Below are 27,381 nucleotides of genomic sequence, written 5' to 3'. Positions count from 1 at the left end.
GTTACAATCTAGAAGCAAGTTGCTGTCGCAATCCATCATAGCCACTTCCTCTTGAACTGAGGGAGGCAGGGCTTGTCTTCTCTCCTCAGAGCAGAGCCTGACATCTCCCCACCACAGACGTTTGAACAGAGCAGGCTCCTGAGGTCTCCAGGATGCCTGTCCCAGCCTCCTGGCCCCACCCTCCTTGTCCTTTCCTGCTGCTGACTCTATTGCTGGGACTCACAGGTAAGCATTGCCTTGGGCTAGAACCCTTTCTCTCCGCTGGCAGGGCTATATCCTGTCCCTGGACCTTTGGGGATTCCAGACAACCACAAGTGCTGCCAAGGAAGGCCAGAGATGGGGCCTAAGAGCAGGACATCATGGAGCTGAGCACTTTCTCTGTGGATCAGCAGCTGGCTACCAGAGGCATCAAGTCACAGGATGATTGACTCACCACCACAATTACTTACATTTTGATCTATTTCATTTGACTAACACAGAACAATCACTATTTAAATCCTTACCAGTCTTGAGACTCTGGGGCCAAACAACCTACCCAAGGACAGAGTGAGCTCAGAGACAGCCTGAGAGGGCTGTGTGGCTCCAGGCCCAGCCTTCTGTATTCAATACCCAGAGGAAGTGAAGTCTGAAATGGTGCCTGCTTGAGTTGGACAGGGGTGCAGTGTTTCCCAGGGATGTTCAGCCACCGTCCTCCCTAAGGGTGCTCCTTATTTTGTCCTGTGTTCCCCCATGATCCTCCCTCCCCTGTGACTTGAGTCTTAACACCCATTTTTTTGGTCACCTCTTCCTCTTTAACAAGTTCTGCATTTGCTGCTTATTGGGGCCTATATTCCTTTCCTAGGGCTTCCATAGTAAAGAACCACAGACTGGGTGGCTGAAACTAGATATTTACTTCCTTGCAGTTATGGAAGCTGAAGTCCAAGATCAAAGTGTCAGCAGGGTTAATTTCTACTGAGGTCTTTATCCTTGGCTTGTAGAAGACAATCTCCACCCTGTGTCTCAACCCATGGTCTTCCCTCTGTGTGTGTGTCTGTGTCCTCATCTCCTCTTCTTATGAGACCATCAATCGTATTGGATTAAGGCCCACCCCAATGAACTCATTTAACTGAACTGCTTCTTAAAAACTCTGTCTCCAAATACAGTCACATTCTGTGTTGCTAGGGTTGGAGCTTCAACACATGCATTTTAGGGGACACATTCAGCCCATAACAGGTACCATAATCTCCCTTGGTTCTCTTGACTTTGCCATGGAGAATTTATTTTCCCTTCCTCAGGAGGGGCAGGTTGGAAAGTCTTTGCTCCCAGCTCCCAGATAGGCTTCCTGTCCTCACTCCTTACTCAGGCCATGGAGCTGACACCAGGGTCACAGCGCTGGGCACAGCAGCCTCTCAGCTCCCCACTGGGCCCTGCTGTGATGCCACCTCACAAGTCCTAGAGGGCAGAAATTTCACTTTCCAAATCATTTTTCTTACCATACACTGTATTCAAATGACAGCAGTAATAGTTCAGCAATTGAGATCTTCCTGTAACGCAGAAACTGTTCTTAGCATTTTGTGTGTTTTAACTCCACTAATCCTCACAACATCCCTGTGTGAAAGCTACAACTCATATTCGCTATTTGCAAATGGGGAGGCAGGCTGAGAGAGGAACTTGTCTATCGTTCCCTACCTCAATCAGTGGAGCAGATGGGATTCAAGTCCAGGTCGACCAGCTTCAGAGTTCCTACTTTTAGCCTTCTTATGCTACCTGCAGAAATACTAGAAAATGCAGGAAAGCAGACACAGGATTAATCATCACCCATTACACCAGTCAGCAACAGAGTTAAAACCCTGGTATATGTTTGTATTCCAAAAGTTTTGTTAATCTGTTGGATGATTTCTATGTGACAAATATTATAGGTCACAGTTTTATATATATTTGTGAATGTGTACACACACACGCTCACACACGTGTGCAGTGGTCCCCAATCTTTTTGGCACCTGGGACTGGTTTCATGGAAGATAATTTTTCCAAGGACCCAGAGTGGGTGGGTGGGGAGGTTGGTTTCAGGATGAAACTGTTCCACCTCAGATCATCAGGCATTAGTTAGATTCTCATAAGGAGCACACAACCTAGATCCCTCGCATGCACAGTTCACAATAGGGTTGGCCCTCCTATGAGAATATAATGCTGCCGCTGATCTGACAGGAGGCAGAACTCAGGCGATAATGCTCACTCACTGGCTGCTCACCTCCGGCTGTGTGGCCCAGTTCATAACAGGCCACGGACCTATACCCAACCACAACCTGGGGATTAGAGATCCCTGCATGTGTGCATATAAGTGAGTGTAAGTGTGTACACGCACACACGAGATTTCATTTTTTATCAGTTTCTCCAACTTTAATTTCAATTAAAGTTTAAGAAAATATTTTTAATTTGAGAACAGTATACTTCTCATGTACAACATATTATGACATATGTGTACATTTCTGAATGACTAACTTCAGCTAATTAACATATGCATAATCTTACATACTGACAATTTTGTATGGTGAGAACTCCTAAAATCTATGCACTTCGCAATTTTGAAGGATATAAATCATCTTATTAACTATAGACTCCATATTGTACAATAGACATCTGGAGCTAATTTCTCCCATCTAAACAAAAATTCTGTGTCCTTTGACTAATACTTACCAAACTGCACCCCTTGTCTAGCCCTGGTAACCACCATTCTACTCTAGTTCTTTGAGTTCAACTTTTTTAGATTCCACATATGAGAGAGATCATGCGGTGTTTGTCTTTCTGTGCCTGGCTTGTTTCGCTTAGCATAATACCATCCCGGTTAATTCATATTGTTGCAAATGACAGGATTTCCTTCTTTTGTACAACTGATTAGAATTCCATTGTGTATGTATACACCACATTTTCTTTATCCATTTATCTGTTGATACACACCTAGGTTGATTCCATATCTTGGCTATTGTAAATAATGCTGCAATGGACATGGGGGTGCAGATATCTCTGTGACATGCTGATGTCATTTCCTTTGGATATACGCTCAGTAGTGAGATTGCTGGATCATATGATAATTCTATTTTTGAATTTTGAGGACACTCCATACTGTTTTCACTAATGGATGGCCTAATTTACATTCCCACCAACTGTGTGGGAACAGGGTTTCCTATTCTCCACATACTCTCCAAAAACTTTTTGATAATAGTCATTATCATCTTTTTGATAATAGTTATTCTAACAAGCGTGAGATGATAGCTCACTGTGGTTTTAATTTGCATTTATCTTAAGAATGGTGAGGTTGGATATTATTTATATGTTGACTGGCCATTTTGATGTCTTCTTTTGAGAAATGGCTATTTGGCTCATATTTTACTTGGGTTGTTTTCTTATGATTGAGTTGTTTGACTTCCTTATATATTTTGCATATTAACTCTTCATCAGATGTATGGTTTGAAAATATCTTCTCCCATTTTGTAGGCTGTCTCTTCACTCTGTTGATTGTTTCCTTGGCTGTGTAGAAACTTTTTAGTTTGTTGTAGTGCCATTTATTTATTTCTGCTTTTGTTGCCTGTGCTTTGGGGCTCATATCCAAAAATTCATTGCCCAGACCAATGTCATGGAACTTTTCTTCTAGTACTTTTACAGTTTCAGATCTTACATTTAAGTCTTTAATACATTTGGAGTTGATTTTTGTATGTGGTATGAGACAGAGGTCTAATTTCATTTCTCTACACATGGATATTCAGGTTTCCCAACACCCCTTTTTCAAGAGACTGACATTTCCCCATTGTGTCTTCCTGACCCTTTTGTCAAAGGTCAATTGAGTGCAAATGTGTGAGTTTATTGCTGGGCTCTCTGGTCTGATCCATTGGTCTATGTGTCTCTTTTTGTGCCAGTGCCATACTGTTTTGATTACTATGGCACTGTAGAAGATTTTTAAATCAAGCAGTGTGATGCCTCCAGTTTTGTTCTTTTTGCTAAAGCTTGCCTTAGCTATTCATAGTTTTCTATGGCTAATATGAACTTAAGGATAGTTTTGTCCATTTCTGTGGAATTTCATTGAAATTTTACTGATATTGAATTGAATCTGTAGATCTCTTTGGGTAGTATGTACATTTTACAATAGTAATTCTCCAATCCACAAACATAGGTATCTTTCCGTTATTTGTTTTCTATTTTTTTCATCCAAGTTTTATAGTTTTCAGTGTGTAGGTATTTCAGCTCCTTGATTAAGTTTATTCCTAGCTGCTTTACCTTTTTTGGTAGCAATTGTAAATAAAATTGTTTTACTGATTTCTTTTCCCACTAATTTGCTATAAGTGTATGAAACTACTGATTTTTACCAATTAATTTTATATCTTATATCTGTGGCCTATTTGTTTGTTGATTCTAAAAGTTTTTAGAGATTTTTAAGATTTTCTCCATATAAGATAGTGTCATGCAAACAGGGAAAATTTATCTTCTTCCTTTGTGATTTGAATGCCTTTTATTTGCTTCTTTTGTGCAATTATTCTGGATAGAACTTCTGATACTATACGTTGAATAGAAAACTTGAGAGTGGGCATCTTTGTCTTGTTCCTGATCTTAGAGTAAAAGGTGACAACTTTTCACCACTGGGTATGATGTTAGCTATGGATATGTCCTGTATGGCCCTTATTGTGTTGAGGAACATTTATTTGGTATCTAATTTCTTGAGAGCTTTTATCATTAAAAAATGTTAAATATTGTCAAACGCTTTCTTTGCCTGTGTTGTAAGGTCATATGGTTTTTGTCCCTCATTCTGTTGAAATACTGTACCACATTTAGAGATTTATGAATGTTGTACCATCCTTGAATTCCTGGGATAAATCTTACTTGACCATGTGGAAACACACAGCAGCAGTAGTAGTAGTAGTAGTAGTAGTAGTAGTAGTAGTAGTAGTAGTAGTAGTAGTAAGACTTCCCTTACTACAGTCTTCAACTCATTTTTTAGTCTACAGGAAAAACACATTAAAGAGATGTTTGATTTTCTCTGTTGCCCAGTCATTCTCCCTCCTTTCTACCTCAGTCATTTACCACTGAAAATCCCCCAATCTGTTAAGCAAAGCAACAGGTAAGCAGACTTCTTAGTAAAATGCACTTTTCCTCAAAACAGAACTTTTGCGCATTCCTCTCTTTGAGTTCTCTCTTCCATTAATGGTAGGGGTGAGGAAGAAAGAAGGAGATAAAAGTAACAGAGAACCCTGCCTATATTATCTATATCTATAGTTATATTCATATCCATATCCATAACCATATCATCATCTAATGTCCATTGAAGCCTCCAATCCTCAGGAAATCTGCCAAGTAATCACTTTACAATTTTTGAATACCCACCGTGTGCCAGATACTGTGGGAAATCACTTACATTTCTGACATCAGGTAACCATTATATCCAAGTTCACCCTCCCTCACAAATAAGGAAACAGAAGCACAAACTGCTCCTAGGTTACTCATTGGTAACTGGTAGAGCTACGATTTGAACTCAGGCACTTTGACTCTAGAGATCACAGGTTTCACCATTACTCTTCTCAAACACTTTTGCCCTTGATCTTATTCCATGAAATTTCCGCAGGTGCTGCTCATGAGGGCAGGGAGGTGATGTGGTGGGGAGAAGAGGATTTGTGGTTTTCTTCTCCTTGACTCTTCTGATTTCTGCATGTATACGAGTCGATTTTTTTTCACCAGTTCACATGGGAAACACATTTTCTGGCAAATTTCATGAAAGCAATTCACTTAAAATACAATATTTAGTCTCCTGAGAAAGTGTTCCGCTGAGCAATTCACACATTATACACATATTTGATGAATACCTGCTATGTGCCAGGACCTAACAAAGAACATTGTTGAATAAAAGACAAAAAGTAGTTGCCCTTTTGTTGCTTACCTCCACTGGGGAGAATGACAGTAATCAATACACATGATAAATAGGCAAATAAAATAGTATATTAGACAGCGATAAGTGAAAATCAAGTGTGTGTTTATGACTTTTATTATTTTATAGAAGTTTTCATATATTCCTTTTATTGATGGTTTTTATCATAAAAAGATCTCCAAATTTGTCAAATGGTCTTCTGCATCAAATGAGCTAATCATGTGTTTCTTGTCTTTCTTCTATAAATATGATATATTACATTGTTTGTCATTTGTGCATGGAAACATCCTTGTATTCCAGAAATAAATATCACTTGCTCGTGTTGTATAATTCTTCTAATATGCTGTTCAATTCAGTTTGCTAGTATTTGGTTGAGGATTGTTGCATCAACAAACCAAGTACTAATAATGCCAACTGTCAACAGAAAGGTGTGCAGCTGTACCTGGCAGCAATTTTAATTTTGTGTTGCAGTGGAAATTTAAATTCCGATGGGTGTCATTTCAGATGAGCAGAGCCTGGCCTGTGGGGCAATTTATGGTTAATGATTGAAACAGGAGAGTATTATCTTCAAATCTGGAATCCAAATCAAGAGATTCTAGTGGGTAACCAGTCAGTTGTTTTAATGGAGTATAGCATAGGCCACAAAGAGCATTATTTTTGCATCAAGGCCCTGAGGAAATATATAGCCATCATGAGTGGTCTAGAGACTCCAAGAGGCATGAAAGACACAGCCAAAGTCTTTACAGAGAAGAGATATTTTTGTTTAATTCATGTAATGACACTAACAGGAGTGTCTGTTGATTTTAATTTGTAAGTAAAATTTGTAAATGAAGAATATGTTGCCACAGGCATCCCAAAAAAAACTTACAGATGCTGGATTATTGACATTAATATGCATATCACATGAATCTTCTTTGAAGAGGTGCTACCAATGTTATATCATCTTGTGCTCTTGAAGAAAGGTGGATGTCATTATTGATATTGGAACAGGATCCTCGCTTCAGGATGGAGAGCCATGGCAGCACTCCAAAAGGCAACACAAAGCTGTACATAGCATAGCACAAGAAAGTCATCAGGGTAAAAAGGCTTCTCAAATTGTGGAGTCAATCAGAGTAGCAAATCAGTAAGTCATGAGTCAAAGGCATTCCCTAGGAACTTTCCACCCGAGTTTAGAATGATCCCATCCTCATTGCCATTACTATAGAAAATGTTAGAGTGACTCCTGCTGGTTGAATCTTAGAGGATCACTCTAACATGGCCATGAAAAGTTCGTATGAAGAGGCATACTCACAGTTCCTAGAGAAGGAAGTAGGGCAGGCCATGCAGGAAGCCATGTGGAAGGAGCTCCCAAGAAGCAGGCTCAATCAAGCAGATGGGTAGGCAAGAGAGATGGGATCCCTGGGCAAGTGCCTTTACTGGGAGTCAAGGTGGAGGACACAAGCAAAAACACTTTTACTAGAATGTTTCAATGTCACTAGGTCACAGTAGGGGAGGACAAGAAGAGGAATTGTGGCAGGGACCAGCTTTAAAATACTGGTTACCTGGTCACCTGGGCAGGGTGCTCACAGCTTGTTTGTGGGATATTGAAGCATGATTTTTTAAAAATGTACACATAACTGGATATCTTTATTTCTTCATACAACTTTGAGTTGCCATGTAGCATCCTTTCATTTCCACCTGAAGCACTCCCTTTAGCATTTCTTGTAGGCAAGGTTTAATGGTCATGAATTCTGTTAGCTTTTGTTTATCTGAGAATATCATAATTTCTCCCTTGTATTTGAAGGACACTTTGCCAGGTATAGAATTCATGATTGACATGTTTTTCCTCTTTCAACATTTTGAACTTACCATCCCCCTATCTTCTGGCCTTCGGTGCGTTGCATAAGAGCTGAGCTGAAAATCTTATTGAGGGTCTCTTGTATGGAAGAAATCGCTTCTGTCTTGCTGCTTTAAGGAGTCTCACCTGGACTTTAGGTGTCAACATTTGGATTATAATGTGTCTTAGTGTGGGTCTCTGAGTTTATTTGTGGGTTCAACTTGCATTTCTTCTGTGTCTTCAATTTGTAGATTCCTGTATTTTAACAAGTTTGTGAAGATTTTTGTCCACTCTGTTTTCATATAATCTTCTATTCCTTTCTCTCTCTTTTTTCCCCCTGGAACTCTAGTAAGGTGTATGTTGATACATTTGATAATGTCTCACAATTCCCTTAGATTCTGTGCTCTATACTTTATTCTATTTTCCACCCACACCTCAGTCTCAATAATTTCAAATATTCCATCTTCCAGTTTTCTGATTATTCTTCCACCTGCTTATACCCATTGGGGGACCCCTCTAGTGAAATTTTAGTTATTATACTTTCAATTCCTAAGTTTCTGTTTGATTTCTTCCTATAATTTCTCTTTCTTTACGTTCTCATTTTGGTAAGACATTTATATTCCTTTAGTTCTTGGTCCATTGTTTCCTTTACCTCTCAGCATTCTTAAGACAGTGATTTTAATATCTGGGTCTAGTATCAGGGTGGAGCTAATACATCACAAGGGTGCTTATAAGAAGGAGGAAGATTAATTCTTGGAGAAGGACATTGAAACATCCTTGTATTCCAGGATGTTTGCATGTGAAGATGCAAGAGGTTAGAGTGGTGGGAAGATGTAACTGTGAGAAAGGGATGTGAGAAACCTCTAGAATTTGGAAAGGCAAAAAACAGAGCCTCCAGAAGACACACAGCTCTGCTGAAAGCGCCTTAAAAAATGTAGACATGGAAGGTGTAAAACATGGTGCTTTCATATATGTATACATGTACATATACGTAGTGAAATGGTTATTAAAGTTAAGCAAATGGACACATCCATCATCTCCCATAGTTATGCTGCATGTGTTGTATATCAACAGCACCTAAAATGTGCTTCTTAAGCAAAAATACTGAATTCAATACAACATTATTAACTAAAATCCTCAGATTGCACATTCATTCTCTGGACTTCTTCCTCAGACTTATCACAATTTTGTGTCTTTTGACCTCCCCATCAACTCCCCCAAGTTCACCCCTAGTCACCACTGTTTTATTCTCTATCTTTGTGTATTTGACTTTCATCATTTCTTCTTCATTGTACCCCAGTAACACTATTTTGGACTTCTAACCTCCAGAACTATAAAATGTTACATTTCTTTTAACACACTAAGTTTTGGTAATTTGTCACATCAGCATTAGGAAACTTAGGTAATGTGATTATGCTATGGGTGAAAAATTACCAGGGGCTTAAAACAAGGTTATATTTCTACTGGAAGCTACATATTCAGTGTGGATTGGCAGTTCTGCATGCAACGGTCATTCACGCATCCAGGCGATGGAGCAGGCCCTATCAGAGCCTCGTGGTCTCCGGAAGGGAGTAATTGATCCATAGAGGCTCTTGCAGTTAAATGCACAGCCCACAAATTATACCCATCATTCTGCTCAAAACTCAATGGTCTGAAGAAGTCACAGGGCCCCACCCAATCCAGTGATACAAAAAGTGCCACACTCCATGTACCACAGAGTGGAGGCCATAATTGGCAAAACATGGCACTTCCGAGGAGGGCTCAATAGTTCTACTCAGGTCCTCAACCCAAAGCTCTACATTGAAATTGAACCTCTTGGCCAGGCGCGGTGGCTGACACCTATAATCCCAGCAGTTTGAAAGGCCAAGGCAGACGGTTTGCTTGAGCCCGAGTTAGAGACCACCCTGGGCAACATGGTGAAACTGTGTCTCTAGAAAAAATACAAAAATTGGCCAGGTATGGTGGAATGCACCTGTGGTCCCAGCTACTTGGCAGGCCAAGGAGAAAGGATCTCTTGAGCCTGGAAGATTGAGGCTACAGTGAGCTGTGATTGCACCACTGTACTCCAGCCTGGGCAGCAGACAGAGCAAGACCCCGTCTCAAAAAAGAAAAGAAAAGAAAGCAAACAGAAAGAACAGAAGAAAGTAAGGAAAAGGAAATTGAACCTCTCTGTGCCTCAGTGTTCTCGCTTATATTACAGTCTTACGTCACAGGCCAGTTGTGAGGGTTAAATGAGATAATACATGTAGTGGGCTGAGCTCAAGGCCTGCTCCTAATATGCCCCCAGTCAATGAAAGCCATTGATAAACACTTGAGGAAACACAGAGAATCAGGTAAGGATGAAAAAATGACTGCTTTGTGCTCCTTTCCAGGAGTGGCAGGTGAGGACGAGCTACAGGTGATTCAGCCTGAGAAGTCCGTGTTGGTTGCAGCTGGAGAGACAGCCACTCTGCACTGCACTGTGACCTCCTTGATCCCTGTGGGGCCCACCCAGTGGTTCAGAGGAGCTGGACCAAGCCGCGAATTAATCTACAATCAAAAAGAAGGCCACTTCCCCCGGGTAACAACTGTTTCAGACCTCACAAAGAGAAACAACATGGACCTTTCCATCCGCATCAGTAACATCACCCCAGCAGATGCCGGCACCTACTACTGTGTGAAGTTCCGGAAAGGGAGCCCCGACGACGTGGAGTTTAAGTCTGGAGCAGGCACTGAGCTGTCTGTGCGTGGTGAGTACAGCGTGGGCCTCCTTCGTCCCCTGGTGTGTGACAATAACTCAATAATTACATTATCCATTCTTGGAGCAACAGCCAGGTGTGGTGGTGGCTGAGCAGCCACCCTTTCATGAACTGATGTCACCCTTTCTCCAGATCACATGAGTTGAGGCTTGGAGATGTCATGGCAGTCGCTCGAGGCTCCACGGCTTGTAAATGATGGGACAGAAGGCATCCCCAGCCTGCGGCTCTACAGCTCTTGTGTTTCCAAAGCTGACCCAGCCCTTTGGTTCCACAGATGAGGGAACTGACAATTTGAGTGACTTGTCCAGGCACAGCACTGGACCTTGCCTTCTGCCTCCAGAGAACGCTTCCCCCTCAGGGTGGCCAAGTCCCTTCTTTATGCAACAGGCACTCACTGAGACCCCACTGTGTGCCAGGCTCTGCCCTGGATGCTGCACAAACGGCAGTGAATGAAACAGCCTAAAGCGCTCCCCCACCAAGCTTACATTCTCTTCCCTTCTAATGAGGAGAAATCCTTCCAGGGCATGGAGGGGGTAAATCGTGGTTGTTTTTTTTTTTTAATTTAATCTTCAGAAACACCCCACGGGGAAGATTTCTGGGAGGCACATTCACTGTTGAATCTGATGGCCTGGTGGGAGGAGATGCCAATACGTTTGGCATTTGCTGTGGGTCTATTTGGGAAACCCTTCTGTGATTTGGGGACTGAGTCACACAGTTACCATGGGCTCTGAGCAGAGCTGCATCATCTCAGAATGTCCCTCACCTCAGGAAAGAGGTCCCACAAATGGGTGACTTAGGGGTTCCCCATATAAGGTAGCAACAATGCTTATTTGGGGTTTCCTGCCAGAGCCCCAAAAGCCTCGTCTTAACTGCTGAATTCTGGAATGTCAGCACAGGAAGGACCTTCAGACCATCCAGCCCAACCCCCTTTACTGATGGGAGACTGAAGCCAGGACATGACAGGGGCCTTGTCCACGGTCACAGGGCCAGTTAGTGACAGAATTGGAGCCAGAGTCCATATCTGAATCGTGGCAGTCTCCTTCCCTCCCCAGTATTAGACACTGTCTCCATAGAAGAGCCTGGTGCATCATAAGTGCTAAATAAAAGCTCCTCAAACAGAGCCAGGTGTCAGAGAGCCAGCATTTCTCTTTTCATCAGTTTCCCAAATGTTAAGAATGCACCTCACATTCAGATACTAAAGCTCATTGGTGATTGGAAAACTTCTCCCAAACGTAAGTCCTGTCATTTCATATCGAGATTCCACATCAGGACATAGAGAACTGCTCCAGTTTTTTTACAGCTGAAAAATACTCCAATTTATGGAAATACCAAAATTTATTTTACAGTCTTCTGTTGATGGATATGTAAGTTATCCCCAACATTGAGCTACTACAACAATCATGCAGTGGATGACCTTGTACATGTGTCACCCTACTCAGGTGGGAGATTCCCACTGGAAGTGGCGTTTCTAGGTCAGAGGATAGTGTGTTTTCATATTTGAGAATATTGCCTAATTTCCCTTCTAGATGATGTAGCAATCAGAGATTACAGACTTGAGCTCCCATGCCTGGCTAATTTTGTATTTTGTAGAGACAGGGTTTCTCCATGTTGTTCAGGCTGGTCTCGAACTCCCAAACTCAGGTGATCCACCCGCCTCAGCCTCCCAAACTGCTGGGATTACAGGCGTGAGCCACCGTGCCTGGCCCCACTTCAAACATTTTTAAGACAGTGGTTTTAACATCTGGCTCTAGCATCAGGGTGGACACAATACGTAAGAAAGGTCCTTACAAGACAGAGGAAGGAGATTAATTCTCAGAGAAGGACTTGTGAGGATATAAGCAAGAGGTTAGAGTGATGGGAAGATGTAACTGTGAGAAAGGAATGTGGGCAGCCTCTGGAATTTGGAAAGGCAAAAAAACAGAACCTCCAGAAGACACATAGCTTTACTAACAGCTTTTTTAAAAAATGTATATATGTAAAGCCTAAAACATGATGCTTTCATGTACATGTATGTACATGAAAATGTACATTGCTCAGTAATGACTGAAATCAGCTCCCCACAACCCTTGAACTTAGACAAGGAAGGTGGCTTTATCCTGATTGTGCAGATAATATTGGCAAAGACACTGAAATGTCCAGGTGGTGCCTCCCCAGCCCAGGCAGTCACAGCCAGTGGTGGCTCAGGTGTGACTCAGATCTGCTAACTCCTAGTGAAGTGCTCACTCCTCTTTGCCATGCTCTCGGCCTAAATGATGAGCTAGATGAGAAAGGAGGGAGGTGGGGAAGGGGGCCAGAGAGCAGCAGCTGTGCCAGAGTCTCCTTATAACCAGTGCTATGAGGGAGAAGCCATTTGCTACCTCCTTTAAAGATGAGGACACTGAAGCTCAGAGAGGAGACCTGACTTGGGAGCAGGTCAGGGAGACAAGGCTGGAACCCCGCAGCCTGACTCACAGCCTTTGTCTTTGTGACACTCAACTGTGGTTTTTCAAGAGTGGAGAAATGCTCCAACCTTCTCTTTCTAAACTCTTGCATTGTTCAATTCTACAGCAAAAAGCACTAAAAACAAAACAAGAACCCTGTAGGGGTAGCAGGGCCTGTCTTCACACTCCCATCAGAAAGGCCCTGCACGTGTCTCATGATATGCCAAGCCGGTTCCTAAAGGACAGGTCTCAGCACACATGAGGCATTTAGGACTCTCCCCCCGTATTGTGCTGTTTCTCCTTCACTCGGCAGCATCCACTGAGCAGAGTCGAGCCTCCTGCAGCCCAGCAGAGCACGTGTCTGCCCGCTCATGGTGCTGAGGACTAAGGATGAGGAGATGAGGCATTTCCTAGAGAGTGTTTGGGGCCCATGTGAGCAAGAGTTGAGCTTCTCCCCTCCGGCTGTCAGGAGCCCACAGTCTTTTGCTTATGGCTGCAGGATAACCAGGCCTGGGCACCCAGGAGGGAGGCTTCTCCCTAACATTGCATGAAGTCTAGAATCTCAAAGGGACAATTGAGGTGGCAGTCAGTGTTGGAGCTCAAGAAGTTAGAACACTTGCTCTGTTAATGGACATAAGTGCTTGGTGGGACACAGGAAATGCCCACTAGGACACATAGACGATGAGAAGACAGTGCCTTCATTTTGCTCAGCCTCAGTTTCCTCATCTGTAGAATGGAGACAATCACGGACTCCTTTAGGAAAGTGGTAAGGTTAACATTCTCTCTGTAAATCACCTAGCACAATGCAGGCACCCCCATTGTCAGGTGTTATCTCAAGATTGTGTGATCTTGGGCCAGTCTTGCCTTCCTTTGAGTCCTCAGTTTCCCCATCGGTGAGATGCTGATTATCATGGCCTATTCTGGGTTCTGTGAGGATTGGAGAGGATGTGCACAGAGCCCCTAATGGTGGTGTTGTTCAGGTTATTACTGAGCTTCTGCAGAACTGTCGTTAGGAGAACACAGGCAGTATCCCAGCTGCCTGGGCCTCTTCCCGGCTCTGCCACTTCCTGGCTCTGAGACCTGGGACAAGGCGCTTTGCCACTATAGGCCTCGATGTCCTCACCCTTTGATGGTAACACTGGACTGGGCAGAGTCTGAAGGAGTGAAATTGTGTAAAATGCTTAGGGCATCAACAAGCACACAGTAAATGCTCAATATATGTGAGCTGTGTTAGGGTGAAGCTGTGTGACCTCAGACAGGTCAGGGCTTCTGTAGGCCCCACGTATAAATGGGGTTTGGGTTGGGGTCCAGTGGCTTTCAACCTTGGCTGCTCATTGGAATCATTGGGAAAACTATCAAAAAAAAAAAGTTTGCAAAGCTGGACCCAGGATCCCCCCTTAAAAATGCCAATTTAATTGCATCTAATTTGGGCCTGGGCATCTAAAGTTCTTAATGGCTCCAGAAGATTCTCATACACAGCCCCCTAGCAAAAGCGGTGCCCCAGGTTTTGGGGCTTTGAGCACAGCTTTTTGGGTCATGGGTGCTTCAAAACAGGCATTCTGGAAACATTCTGGGAGGCCCCAGAAGCCTGAACAGGACCCCTCCCATGCTACTGGCCTCAGGGCCCAAGATAGGAGATTGGGACAAAGCCTGGCTCAGATGCAGCCTCAGGGCTGGGGAACCTTCTGTCTTGAAAACATTTGTATCTAAACACATGCTGGAGTCCCAGCAAATCCTCACTCCTCAGCTCCAGAAGCCTCCCTCCCTCAGCACTCCCAGATGTCACTGAGGTATCTTTTCCCTCCTTCTTCCAAAATGCTTCCAGCTTCCCCTGTGATCTTACTTGAAAGCCAGTTCGCCAAACATGGTGGTTGCTGCTCCTTTTATCATTTGGGTTTTTTCTGGCAGCTGCGGTGAGTAGGGTTTGAGCCTTTCCTTGGTGTTTGTGTGCCTCTTTGTTCTGTTGCCTAAAGAATAGCTATGCAGCTCCAGAAGCAGTAATGACCAAACCTCATGATTACAGTCACAGGGGCTATTTATTAAGCACCTACTACATGCCAGGCTATGCCCTTGCACTTACCCTCACTCATCTTCCCAGGGTGGGGTTTCTATCTACTTTTGGCCCTTGGCCACCAAGGATCCTCTCAGAGCCTTTCCCTACATAAGGGCTCATATGAGGACCCCCTCTAAGAAATAGAGGGAGGATTAAAGTGCTGAGAGGTACAGAGAGAGCAGCCAGCATCAGGCTGCCAAGAAGCCCTCAATAAATCGGAACTGAAGACAGCCTCTCAGCCCTCTAGGGACACCCATGCTGCTGGTGTCTCAAAGACTTGACATCTTCAAGTGACACCCTCCTTACTGTGCTCTCACATTATTTCACGCATATCAGGGAGCAAGTTAATATTGGCAAAGGCAAACATATAATATGTGCTTTCTAAGAGGACGGCAGAAGGTTCAAAGTAACAATTAGCAATTTGCAGACACCCTTAAAATTCATCTACAGGGAGAAACTGCACTCGTTGTTCTGATTCTCCAATGTGTTTGCTTTCAAGGCCCAGAATAGGTTTCTGTCTGTTGGTGTGGCCTGGGTCTTTGTCTCTTGTAATTAATTAACGATGAAAAAGCTAACCACCTTTGGCTTTCTTAGTACTCAGTGATCCTTGTTTTTGACCCAAACCTCACCTAACTGAAGATTCAGATTCCAAAAAATTTCCTCTTTTCAAATTTAGGACTTCCAGCAGATTAGACCAACTAACAACAACAGCAAAATGATTGTTAGTGAAGCCAAAGGAAATAGCGTTTATTTGAAAGATAAAGAGGTGCAATTTGGGTACACTGAGTCAGCAAAACCCTGAATAATGTCCCATATGGCAATACAGGACAGGTTTTTTATAGGGGATTTTCACCAAAGGTTGTTTTTGGAAACAGTTCATTAGCTGGTTGAAAATCCTCAACTGCAAACCCGTTCTCATTGGTTAGTTAATTAAAGTACTCCAGGTGAAAGAGATCAAAATCCCACAGACCCTGGCTTCAGTTGTTATCCAGGTCTATCTACTGCAACATCCTGTGGCTTGACCTTTAGCAGGTGTGATTCCAATGCTCTTACAAACTCTCGGCTCTACGTTAAAGCTTTATCCTTAATTAATGCCTTTTATTTGACAGAACGAAATATTTGTGAAAAGAAAAATACGGAATGTTTCATATTTTTATAATACCTAAAGAGAGACCTCTGTGTATCTGTAAAGTCTGGGTTAAAGATAGATCTGTGTTTTTTGGGGGAAGCATCTTCTGTGTTTGATCCAGAGCAAAACTGCTTCCATCGCCCCATTGAATCCTGGCGACATCCCAGGAAGCAGAAACGCCGTCCTCCGTCCTCCTATTTTGCGGATGAGGAGCTGGGGGTGTCAGCCCACCCCTCTCCTGGGCTGAGCAGCCTGGTTGCAGCTCTCACGGTGGTGCCACTTTGCCATTGATCCCTGTATTGGCTTCTGTAAATGCCCTCTGTGAGGTTAGTGAGCTCTCCGGGGGAAGCCAGCTAGGACCAGTTAATAACATGGAGGGAGACCAATCAGTAATTTTGTTCCTATGCCCAGATTGGTGGAAGTCACCCTGTGTGGAGAGGACTTTGAACTCAGGCCCGGACTTCCCTCTGGGCCCTGCCCCTACTCACTGTCTGACCATGGCCTGGTTCTCACCTCTAAGAGCTGTTGTGTCCTGATCTGTAAAACGAGAATAAGGACACTGCCTTCACGACATTATTAGAAAGATTAAAAACTAACGTCTCAGAAGGTTCTTACCATGTCAAACGCTTATCATCAGTGATGGTCATCTCAGTCATGTCTCCTGATTATCGATGGTCCTTTTGTAGCCAAACCCTCTGCCCCCGTGGTATTGGGCCCCGCGGCGAGGGCCACACCTGAGCACACAGTGAGCTTCACCTGCGAGTCCCATGGCTTCTCTCCCAGAGACATCACCCTGAAATGGTTCAAAAATGGGAATCAGCTCTCAGACTTCCAGACCAACGTGGACCCCGCAGGAGACAGTGTGTCCTACAGCATCCACAGCACAGCCAAGGTGGTGCTGACCCGTGGGGACGTTCACTCTCAAGTCATCTGCGAGATGGCCCACATCACCTTGCAGGGGGACCCTCTTCGTGGGACTGCCAACTTGTCTGAGGCCATCCGAGGTAGAGGACCCTCACACCCAGCCCAAGCCCACACCTGGCTGCCAAGCCCACTCCCCTCTCCCCAGGCTCCAGAGCTTGAAAGGCCTGGAATCTAATTCCTAACTGTGTTGTCCACCTCCCACGCACCTAGGTGAGCCGGTCACTTACTATCATTTTAATGGCAGCTGTCAGGGGACCAGCAACCATGTGCCAAGCTCTGGGCTAGAGAGTTTCATTTATTTCACCAAGAGCAACTACAATTAGTGAGCAACTACTAGGAGCCAAATCACTATGTGCTTGGTGATTTCACTGATTTTGCTACAGTTATGACATTCCAACTGCATGCCAGGGGTTGTGCTTGTAGGTATCATTCATTCTTAGCCTAGTAGGAGCTAACAGTCCTTGGGCACCTACTGTGCGCCAGGCACTGTGCTTAGTAATTGCACTCATATGCAACGAGTGCCCTCAATGTCTGAGCACCTGCTGCCTACCTCGCACTGTCCTGGTGATGCCCTCACTGTGTTGGTGGGAGCTGCATTATTTAGCCCTCCCTGTGATCTGTCTGTGCCACAAGATCAGAGCTTCTGCCCTGTGCTGTTTCAGTTCCACCCACCTTGGAGGTTACTCAACAGCCCATGAGGGCAGAGAACCAGGCAAACGTCACCTGCCAGGTGAGCAATTTCTACCCCCGGGGACTACAGCTGACCTGGTTGGAGAATGGAAATGTGTCCCGGACAGAAACAGCTTCGACCCTCATAGAGAACAAGGATGGCACCTACAACTGGATGAGCTGGCTCCTGGTGAACACCTGTGCCCACAGGGACGATGTGGTACTCACCTGTCAGGTGGAGCATGATGGGCAGCAAGCGGTCAGCAAAAGCTATGCCCTGGAGATCTCAGCGCACCAGAAGGAGCACGGCTCAGATATCACCCATGGTGCGGTTACTTCCCATTTTTAAATTTTGTCTTTTTCTTTAATGTTAAAAGCAATATTCATGCTTGTCATAAAATAAGCTAGAAGTCTATAAATATAAAGTAGAATTTCAATGTCTACATTAAAATCCTACACTCCATGGGTCACCACTACTTAGAAGGTTCAAGGTAACAATTGGCCATTTGCAGACACCCTTAAGCCCCATCTACCAGGAGAAACTGTGCATCAAGACTTTGATGCACAACTTGATAGATATTTTGACATAAATATACATTAAAGGAAAAAAGAGAGAGGGAGGCGATCCGTTTGTTTATGAAGTCCTGTGTCTCGCCTTCTTCTGCATTTCTCGCCAGCACACCACCTTGCCTTTTACACTTTCTAACCTCTACCTTGTCCCTATTCTATCCTAAACTTTTCCATCCACATCTGTGACCTCAGCCACCAGTCTCCAGCATCTGCTCTATAAATTTCAGAAAGACAAGCGAAGTTTAAGCCTGGACAGACCCCCAGGTGACCTGGTCACAGCACAGGCTTCTTTTGTGTTCTGATGGTGATATTTGACCAACAATAATCACAACCACTCTGCACATTTACTATATGCAAATTTCTGTTCATCTCTGATCTCCTTTCCTGCTTCAAACACCCAGTGAAATTGGAGTTTTACCAAAGGGGAAACCAGGACTTAGGAAGTAATGAGGGATGTTGTTGAAGACTTCTTGTCATTAGACCAGGTTATTGGTCCAAAGTAATGAAGGTAAATCTAGTCCCTGAGGACAGGCTCACTACCAGGCTATAATGGGGATTTGTGCTAATTAGAGAAACTTTCCCTTTCTGCTGCGCTTTGTCCCAAGGACCCAAATTTGGCCAGTGTTCCCCCTCTCTATAACCAAAATATGTCTTATTTCCCTCTCTTATAATACCAGGAGGGGCCCCTCTACTCCAGTCGAAAGACAATCTTTCAGTGCTGTGACCCCGGTACATCCTCCCACATCTCAGGGTCCCACAACTTCCCCATCAGGGCCCAACCCCAGCATAGAAGCCATTAAAGCTGACATTCAACCTACTTTGTGATTCTGCTACTCTTCTAATGATGGCCGGGGCCCAATCTTCTATTCTTTCTGCCCTGAGGCTCCAGGAAATAAGAATAAGGACTCAGGTTCCTTCCAAAACACCCTATGATGTTTGCGTCATCTCCTGGGTCAGTGCTGAGTCACGGATTTGTTCATGTCCCTGCCTGCTAGAAGAGGAAAGACACGACATAGAAGACAAACAATGTCCCCAATCATCAGAGATGTGTGGAAGGTGCATAGTCACGTCCACTGAAAACTTGCTCACGCACGCACCTGCAGTTGCACATTGAGGGATCATGTGATCAAGGACATTTTTCACAAAACCAGTGTCATTGTCCACTTAAATTTTAAGTGTTCAAATCACTAAATTTCATAAAGTTATTAAAATAATTTCCTCATATCATCTAAAATGGAGCATACATTCACATTTTACCAAATTTTTTAGAACCGTTTTCCTGTGTGTTAAATTTGGTTTTAATTTATCTTTAAATGCTTGTTTTTTCCTTTGAAAGATCTGGGCCTCAGGGATATTTTTGGATATTTTATAATCATAGATTCAATGTCGTTAATAGTTTAGGGTTATTCACATTTTTCGTTTCCTATTGAGTGAGCCCTGGTAAGTTGTGTTTTGCATAACTTCTGGTCCATTTCATCTAAGTTGTCATATTTATGTGTGTAGAGTTGTTCATAATATCCTCTCATAACCCTTTTGGTGTCTGCAGGGTCTGCAATGGTATCCCACGTTTCATCCTGATACTAAAAATGTGTCATTTCTCTTTTCTTTTTCATCAGTCATGCTAGAGTTTTTTCCCATTTTATTGGTGTTTTCAAAAGATCGACTCTTTGTTTCAATGGGTTTTTGTATTGTTTTTGTGTTTTCAGTTTCATTAATTATCTGCTCTCTTCTCTCTTTTTTTTTTAAATTAATTCCTATCTCCTGCTTTCTTTGGGTTTACTTTGCCCTACTTTTTGTAGTTTCTTAAAGTGCGGGATTTATATTTATTCACTTGAGATCTCCTCTTTTCTATGTCCTCCCTTCATCACTTTCTGTGGCTGGGGGCTGGTATTTGGGCATAGAGTCCCTGCTGTTTGGCTGCTGGGCTGTTCCTCAGTCCTCAGGTTCTTACCTTGCTTTTCCACCTTGGAAGTTCTCCTATGCCTGCTCCTCATGATATTTCTTGGGTTCATAGTTGTACTTCTCAAGGAGGCACAGGATGAGATGAGTCTGTACCATCTGGACAAGGTTGAGTCTTTTCTTAGACTTCCAACCACCCACTGGGGCTGAGAGAGGGCTGCCATTTTTGGGTTCTTTCAGTGTGTCTGACATGGCATCCTGGCTCATATGCTAAGTCTGGAAATGCATTTTAGGTTGTCTAGGCTGGCAGGCAAACTGCAGGATGCCTTCTGTGAGGTGCTGCATCAGTGGCATGGGAGCCTAGTGAGAGACTGTGCCCTAGGGTTAGGTGAGTGTTCCCTTTTGACTCAGCCATTTTGCAGTTTGGCATTCTCTCTTCAAGCAATATTTAGGGCCTGGATTGTGTAGAATTTACTTTTCCTTTTCTGTTTCTTCTTTTGGCTTGGGGAGGATATTTATAGCGACAAGTAGCGATGCCACTGCAATTGTCCCCAGTAACTCTGAAGTCAACTGACAATCTTTGAGTGGTTTGACCCAAATGTCTCCTTCCACATTTCAGGGTCCCACAACTTCCCCATCAGGGCCCTATCCCAGCATAGCAGCCATTGAAACTGAGATTCATGCTCCATGGTGATTCTGCTACTCTTCTATGATGCCCAGGACCCAATTCTCTATTCCTTCTGCCCTGTGGCTCCAAGAAATAAGAATCTGTAGTGCTGCCAAGAAGTCCTCTGGCTTCCAGCTGAACTTTAACTCATGATCAATCACTCTTAGTTTCTCATTGCCTTCCTCCCAAGAGTTCATGCCCAGCAACAGCTAACACCTTAGTTCTTATAACGACCATTTCCCAATCTGTTTTCAAAAGGCTGATGGCAAGGCATTTCCTTCCTGGGGTTACACTATCCCAGTTTACTGCCAGTGAAAGTGTTATCAATCGCAACACAACAGCAAGTCACGGCTTCTCCAGCTCCACTCACCACCAGCCCTGGGGTCCTCATTGCTAGCTGATGAGTAATCAGATTCCCAACTTATATTTTAGAGTCTTCTTTCCAGACCACTTCCCAAGGACAGTTTCTCTGGGAGGCCACCTGAGGATGCATAAAGCAATGCAGGAGGCATCCTAGAGTGCTGTCAGGGTCAACATGCCTCAGGAATGAGGAGGCAGGAGTGTAGGAGGAGGGAGGTGCTGAGCCACAGTGCAGGCAGTACAAAGATGCAGCTGCTCTTGCAGAGAGGCAAAAGGCCGGAGGGTCCTGTAGATTTTTTTCAAATTGAGGGGAGGGGCTGGCCCTTCATATTCCCAATGCAGTCTATCTCTCATGTGGGCTGCCCCTTAGAAGGAATAAACTTGGGCAGTGCAGCTCTCCTCAAAGAAGAGAAAGCCCCAGAGAGCCACCCATCTGAGAACTGCCGGCCTGCAACACTCCAGCGGCTATAGATGCTGAGGTTTCCATTCCTTCCTTAAGGACCCACCAGCACCATTTTATTTTTTAAAAAAAATTTTTTAATACCTTTGTTACTTTTAACATCCAAAACCCCTTATTTAAAAAATGCAAACAGTCCCAACATGAGCTTCCGTAGATCTGACTCTCTGTGTCCAACAGAAAGATTTCAGATGACATCTGCACTGGGGTTGAGGTAGGAGAGATGATGTCTGAGGCCCTTCCAAGCCCGAGGCACATTCCCTGACTCACCAGGGAATTTTCCAGCCAGCAGGTTTAATTGGGTCTTGTCCCTGGAGGGCTCCCTGAGATCATGAGAATATGGGGTCCTCTCCCTGCCCCTGGGGCTAAGAAGGGCAGCATGCAACTCTCTCACTCTGAATCCATCCTCACACCACCTGCCCACCCTTTACTAATCATTCTCTTGATCCTGGAGTGTTGGACTTGTCTTGGACTCAGGAGTCACCCTTGGGGACATAATGATGGGCTTCCCTAGGTTTGGATCCTACTAATCTCCTGACACTCCCTAAACTCTCTGGCCTCAGTTTCCCCATCAGAATGGAATAATAATCCCTGCCCCATGGGCGTGTGAGGATCAAGTGAGGAACCCAGTTGCCACATATATGAATACCTGAGCACACACTCTCTCCACCTTTTCCCTCCAGGAGGATAAACTGGCAGCCTGGGACAGGGTGAGTGAGAATGAGGAGCCACTTTCCCTGGCCTTTGCTTTCGGCTGGAGTCAGGGAAGCCAGAACAGGATGCAAGTTCAAAAGCTTCAGAGGATTGATGGGCCCAGGTAGCCTCAGATGGGGTAAGTGGAGGCCCCTGGGATGAGCTCCCAGGTGGCCCCTCTCATGGCTCCTCCTCTTCCCTGATTTCCAGAACCAGTGCTGGCTCCTACTGCTCCACTCCTCGTAGCTCTCCTCCTGGGCCCCAAGCTGCTACTGGTGGTTGGTGTCTCTGCCGTCTACATCTGCTGGAAACAGAAGGCCTGACTGTAAGTTTAGGAGAGGGAGGACTGACCAAGGGCTCCTCCAGAAAGGCAAGGCCAGCAGGAGGGCCCAGCTCACATGCCATGCAGCTTCAGGGTCAGTGGAGTTTACAGAAGGTGACAGGGCTCCCTCAGTATACTCAGGAGTCTCAGGGAACCCTGTATGGGGCTCCCAACCCCCAGGGAGTGTGCAGGAGTTGGGATGGTCAAGGGTATTACAGGAGGTGGTATGCTTCAAGGGGGTTCAAAGCTGTCCCCAGTGGCCTAGGAGTCCCATGGAAAAAGTGGACAGAGGGGTCTAAGTGAGGGCCAACTGAGTGGGTGGTCCCTTGGAGGCCACTGCTGGGACTCCATGGGGCTAAAGGAATCCCCACTGTAGAGTAATGTTGAGAAGCCCCAGATGGGTTGCTCTGAGGGCTGCTCTTGCTCTGACTCTCTGTGTGCCTGAGTGGAAGGGAGGGAGGAGGGAGCATCAGGACTTGGGAGGAGGGCTGAGCTGGCAGAGTCCTATCTCAGGCCTGCCTGTCCACCCATAACAGGCATCCCAAGAGGAGACGAGCACTAGGGACATATCAGGCTCTCAGGAAACATTTCTTAAATGATGAGCAGATGAATGAATGTGGATGTGTTTTCCCACAGCTCCTTCCTTCCTTCCCTGCCACGTAGGACCCTCAGTTTCTGCTGCCTTTTTCCTTTCTTGAGAAGCTCAGCCTGAGAGAAGGAGCTGGCGAGAACCTTCCCCACACTCAGCTCCAAACGCCTCCTCTCCCAGGTCATCTGCCCGCCCACACGCTCCTGTTCCACCTTCACAAGACCATGATGCCCCAAAGCAGTGTCTCTATTCACGGTCCTGAGCAGGGGCCATGGGATTGGGCTCTGGGCACTGACTCACGGCACCTCCCTAGAAGGTGAGAAACACTCCAAATCTGAACACACCAGGACTTCTCCCATCCGTTGCCTTGGGACTGGCCATAAACCACAGACTCTCTCCAGGCTCTCAAGAGTTATCCTGTCTTCTGGATTCCTGCCTACCCCAACTCCCCCAGCCTTGTTGAGGTTCTCTATTGCCTCCTGAATACACATGAACCCCTATACCAATTTTAAGAAAAAAATGATTCTCTTTCCTCTTTGTCCAAGCATCCTATCCCTCAAACCCAAAAAGAAAGAAGCTCTCCCTTCTCTCTCTGTGATGGGGACAGTATTTCTTCTAGTATCCTGCAGCCTTCCCAGTACTGCTGCTTGTGGTAGAAATGCTGCCACAGCCCAACATTGAGGAGCCCTCGATGACTGCCCTTTACAACTCATATTCAATTCTGCCTCCAAAATGCATGTGTCCACTTACGTGAGATGGTAAATGTTTAACAATGGACTTTCTGAAAGGGAAAAACCAAAAGCTGTTTTGCAGTGCTTGCCAATTTCTCCAGTGTAATAACTCCCAACCTGACCAATTTCACACTGCCAACAGTTAAACAACCAGATTGCAAGATTCCTGAAATTTAACAATTGTTTTTCAGGGCCCAGTCCAAGCCTGCTGCTGGAAACCTCAGAGTTAAATCCCTATTCTCCACACCTCTCACCTCCACCACCCCTCCCTGGCCCAGCCAGCATCATCTCTTTGGGGACCACTCCTCTGGCTTTCATTTTTCAGCCACAGTGATTCTTTGGAAAAGTCAAATCATATCACTTCTCTGCTTCTTCCCCAACACAGCTGCATGGCTCCCGCTCTCCCTCCTTCAAGTCTCTGCTCAATGTCACTTCATTAAAGGCACCTTCTATAAACTACCTTGTATAAAATATTATTTATTTTCTCTATCCCAGCATTCTAATTTCTCTTATCCTAATTAATTTTTCTTTAGCCCTTATTTTGATGAGTATTATGCTGAATACAGGCAGCCCTCACTTTTCATGGCAGTGCAAGATTGCAAAAATGACTGTGCAACCTGAAACCCAGGAAAGCAGTCTCCATATTCAATCAGAAAAACAATGATCATTCTGTGACCTTTACCATTTTTTGTCAAAATATTAGAAACTCTCACACTCTCAGTTACAAATGTAGAGGACAATGAAAATATAATGAAATAAATATTTATTTGTGCACTACAATTCAAAGCATTAGAAACATTGAGAGTTCAAGTGCTGTTTCTTTGTAAAAATGTATCCAGAGTAGTTGGAAGAGTGCTTGCCTTTTTTTGTATATTTCTAATATGGAGTGATATAGTTTGGCTCTGTGTCTCCATCCAAATCTCATCTTAAATTGTAATCTGCATGTGTTGTGGGATGGGCCTGGTAGGAGGTGACTGAATCATGGGGGCGGACTTCCCCCTTGCTGTTCTTGTGATAGTGAGTTCTCATAAGATCTCAGTGAGTTCTCACGAGATCTGGTTTTTTGAAAGTGTGTGGCAAGTCCCCCTTCGCTCTCTCTCTCTCTCTCTCTCCTGCCACCATGTGAAGAAGGTGCCTGCTTCCTTTTCTCCTTCCACCATGGTTGTAAGTTTCCTGAGGCCTCCCAGCCATGCTTCCTGTTAAGCCTGTGGAACTGTGAGTCCATTAAACCTCTTTTCTTCATAAATTATCCAGTCTCTGGTAGTTCTTTATAGCAGTGTGAGAATGGGCTAATACATGGAGCAAGCATCGTTTCTTTTCATTTGTTTATTTTATTTTTATTTTTTTTGAGATGGAGTTTCACTCTTATTGCCCAGGCTGGAGTGCAATGTCGTGATCTTGGCTCACTGCAACCCCCGCCTCCAGAGTTCAAGTGATTCTCCTGCCTCAGCCTCCTGAGTAGCTGGGATTACAGGCATGCACCACCACACCCAGCTAATTTTGTATTTTTAGTAGAGATGGGGTTTCTCCATGTTGATCAGACTAGTCTTGAACTCCTGACCTCAGGTGATCCACCTGCCTTGACCTCCCAAAGTGCTGGGATTACAGGCATGAGCCACCATGCCTAGCCAGCAAGCATCATTTCTATTATACCTTGGTGTTTTGCCATCTTTCTAAGTTTGGACTAGCTTCCAACATCTTATCCCTTGAATTTTCAATATTGTGAAATCACTCCAGAAGATCCTTTCATGTGAAGTTTTTTGCTGGCATTTCAACCTTTGGGACATCTTCAGCCCTTTTATTACCACTCCTCTCCCATTTGTGGCAGTTTGCGTTTACTACCTCCCTCTGGCTGCCTATCTGAAGTTCCTGCATCAGGGTCTACATTGCCACAGTCAACTATTTGTACTTCTAGAATTCCACTCACATTCAATTTGAACCTCACTTGCAGCATTTTCACTTCTCATTTCTTCACTGCACTTTCATCTTGGTTGCAAAATTCCTCTTTCAATTATTCATTTCTGTAAAATGTCATATGGGCTCATCACTGGGAGGCAAGGAGGCAACCCAACTATAGGCTTTGCTGTTTGAGTAGGAGAGCCATAGGGACCAATCACCAACAGACTTTGAAAGACACAACATGACTGGTTACTGATCATGATGAGCTTTTATTTCCATGGTGATTTGTGGACTGAAGAGCTAGCCCAGAAGTTTGTACTCTATGCAAATTACATTAAATTTACTATGGCACCTAAATTTTGAGACTTGTGTTGTGGGACTGATGTTACTTAACTAAACTATGGTAAGTGAAATGCATGCATGTCATCACCAAAGTGAGAACTGCCTGTATTTATTTATCTTACGCAAATAGAATGTCAGTTCTATCGTGGCGGGTTGGGGGTGGGGGAGGATTATCTGTATCCTCAGTTGCCAGAACTGTGTCTGCCATGTAATAGGCTGTCAATTTTTTTAAATGAGTGAATACATCATTGAGGTCATTGGTTTCTACTAGGTGTTGGATTTCAAAAGAAAACTTCTCTTCATTTGATCACTTGGCCTGTGTGCTGTATTCTCAAGCTCTTTCTTTAAAGACTACTCTCTCTTCTTTCTGTTTAAAACATTCCATCAAAAATTCAACATCCTCTAGAAAGTGAGAAAGTGCTAAAAAGAAAAAAAAGTCAACCCCAAAACCAAAACCCACAGTGACTGGAGTACATCAAAGAGGCACAGGAACCAACTGAAAGAGCTCCCAAAGGCCAAAGCTGGAACACTTTCAGCAAAAAAATAAGTAAAGTAGTAATGAGTTATAGTCCAAAGTATAAAATAAATATCTGAGTCCATACTGATATAAATAAATGATTGAATAAATTAATGGGAAAGAAGAGAAGAATCTCCAGTGCAGAAGAGTCCCAGATAATTTATTTATACACTCCACCCTAAAGGAGGTGGAACATAACTTCCACTCCTGAAGTGTGGGCTGTGCACTGCGACTTCTTTGCCAAGAGTACAGCATGGAAAAAAGGAGAAAAAATAACTTTACAGTGGAAAAATCTGACAAATACAGCTTCAGCCAGGTGATCAAGAGTTCCTCAACAGTTATAAATCAACATCAAGAATCATAAATCATGTCACTAATATGTACCTTTAATATGATGTGATGAAGATGACGCTTTTCCTCTATTACCTTCCCCCCAAAACTCACAACCCCAATCTAATCATGAGGAAAACATCAGACAAATATCAATAAGGAGGCATCCTGCAATATCGGGCCCAGAACTCCTCAAAACTGTCAAGGTCATCAAAATCAAGGAAAGTCTAAAAAACTGTCATAGCCAAAAGAAGCTTGAGGAGATATGACAAGTAAATGTAACAGGTATCCTGGGTGGGATGCTGGAAGAGAAAAAGGACATTAGGTAAAAAGAAAAGATCTAAATAAACTATGAACTTTGATTAA

General features: G+C 44.1%; 1 protein-coding gene across 5 annotated transcripts; it reads left to right on the top strand.

Annotated features, from left to right (window-relative positions):
- Positions 1 to 27,381, top strand: SIRPB1 (signal regulatory protein beta 1). Of its 5 annotated transcripts, XM_009436676.5 has the most exons (6): positions 1 to 225; positions 10,079 to 10,435; positions 16,733 to 17,050; positions 17,633 to 17,965; positions 22,496 to 22,610; positions 23,244 to 27,381. In XM_009436676.5, the coding sequence occupies exons 1-5, from the start codon at positions 153 to 155 to the stop codon at positions 22,606 to 22,608; spliced, it is 1,194 nt and encodes a 397-aa protein (XP_009434951.3). In that variant the 5' UTR covers positions 1 to 152; the 3' UTR covers positions 22,609 to 22,610; positions 23,244 to 27,381. The 5 variants fall into 5 exon arrangements, 4 of the variants coding, with proteins under 4 accessions (XP_009434951.3, XP_054530392.1, XP_054530391.1 ...); XR_010154369.1 differs by lacking the exons at positions 1 to 225; positions 23,244 to 27,381 and adding an exon at positions 22,276 to 22,409 and having other exon boundaries at positions 10,039 to 10,435; positions 22,496 to 22,580; XM_514464.8 differs by lacking the exon at positions 1 to 225 and having other exon boundaries at positions 10,039 to 10,435; positions 23,271 to 27,381.

The sequence above is a fragment of the Pan troglodytes genome, chromosome 21 (assembly GCF_028858775.2).
Source record: "Pan troglodytes isolate AG18354 chromosome 21, NHGRI_mPanTro3-v2.0_pri, whole genome shotgun sequence".
NCBI classification, from domain to species: domain Eukaryota; kingdom Metazoa; phylum Chordata; class Mammalia; order Primates; family Hominidae; genus Pan; species Pan troglodytes.
Note: the sequence above shows the minus strand (reverse complement) of the source record. Positions and strands in the feature narration are given on the sequence as shown.

Bases quoted from the DNA above. Each gene is read 5' to 3' on its own strand.
- SIRPB1 (XM_009436676.5), top strand. From the start codon at position 153: ATGCCTGTCCCAGCCTCCTGGCCCCACCCTCCTTGTCCTTTCCTGCTG. The intron at 10,436-16,732 runs GTGAGTACAGCG...GTCCTTTTGTAG, and splicing joins CACTGAGCTGTCTGTGCGTG to CCAAACCCTCTGCCCCCGTG. The intron at 17,966-22,495 runs GTGCGGTTACTT...CCTGATTTCCAG, and splicing joins CGGCTCAGATATCACCCATG to AACCAGTGCTGGCTCCTACT.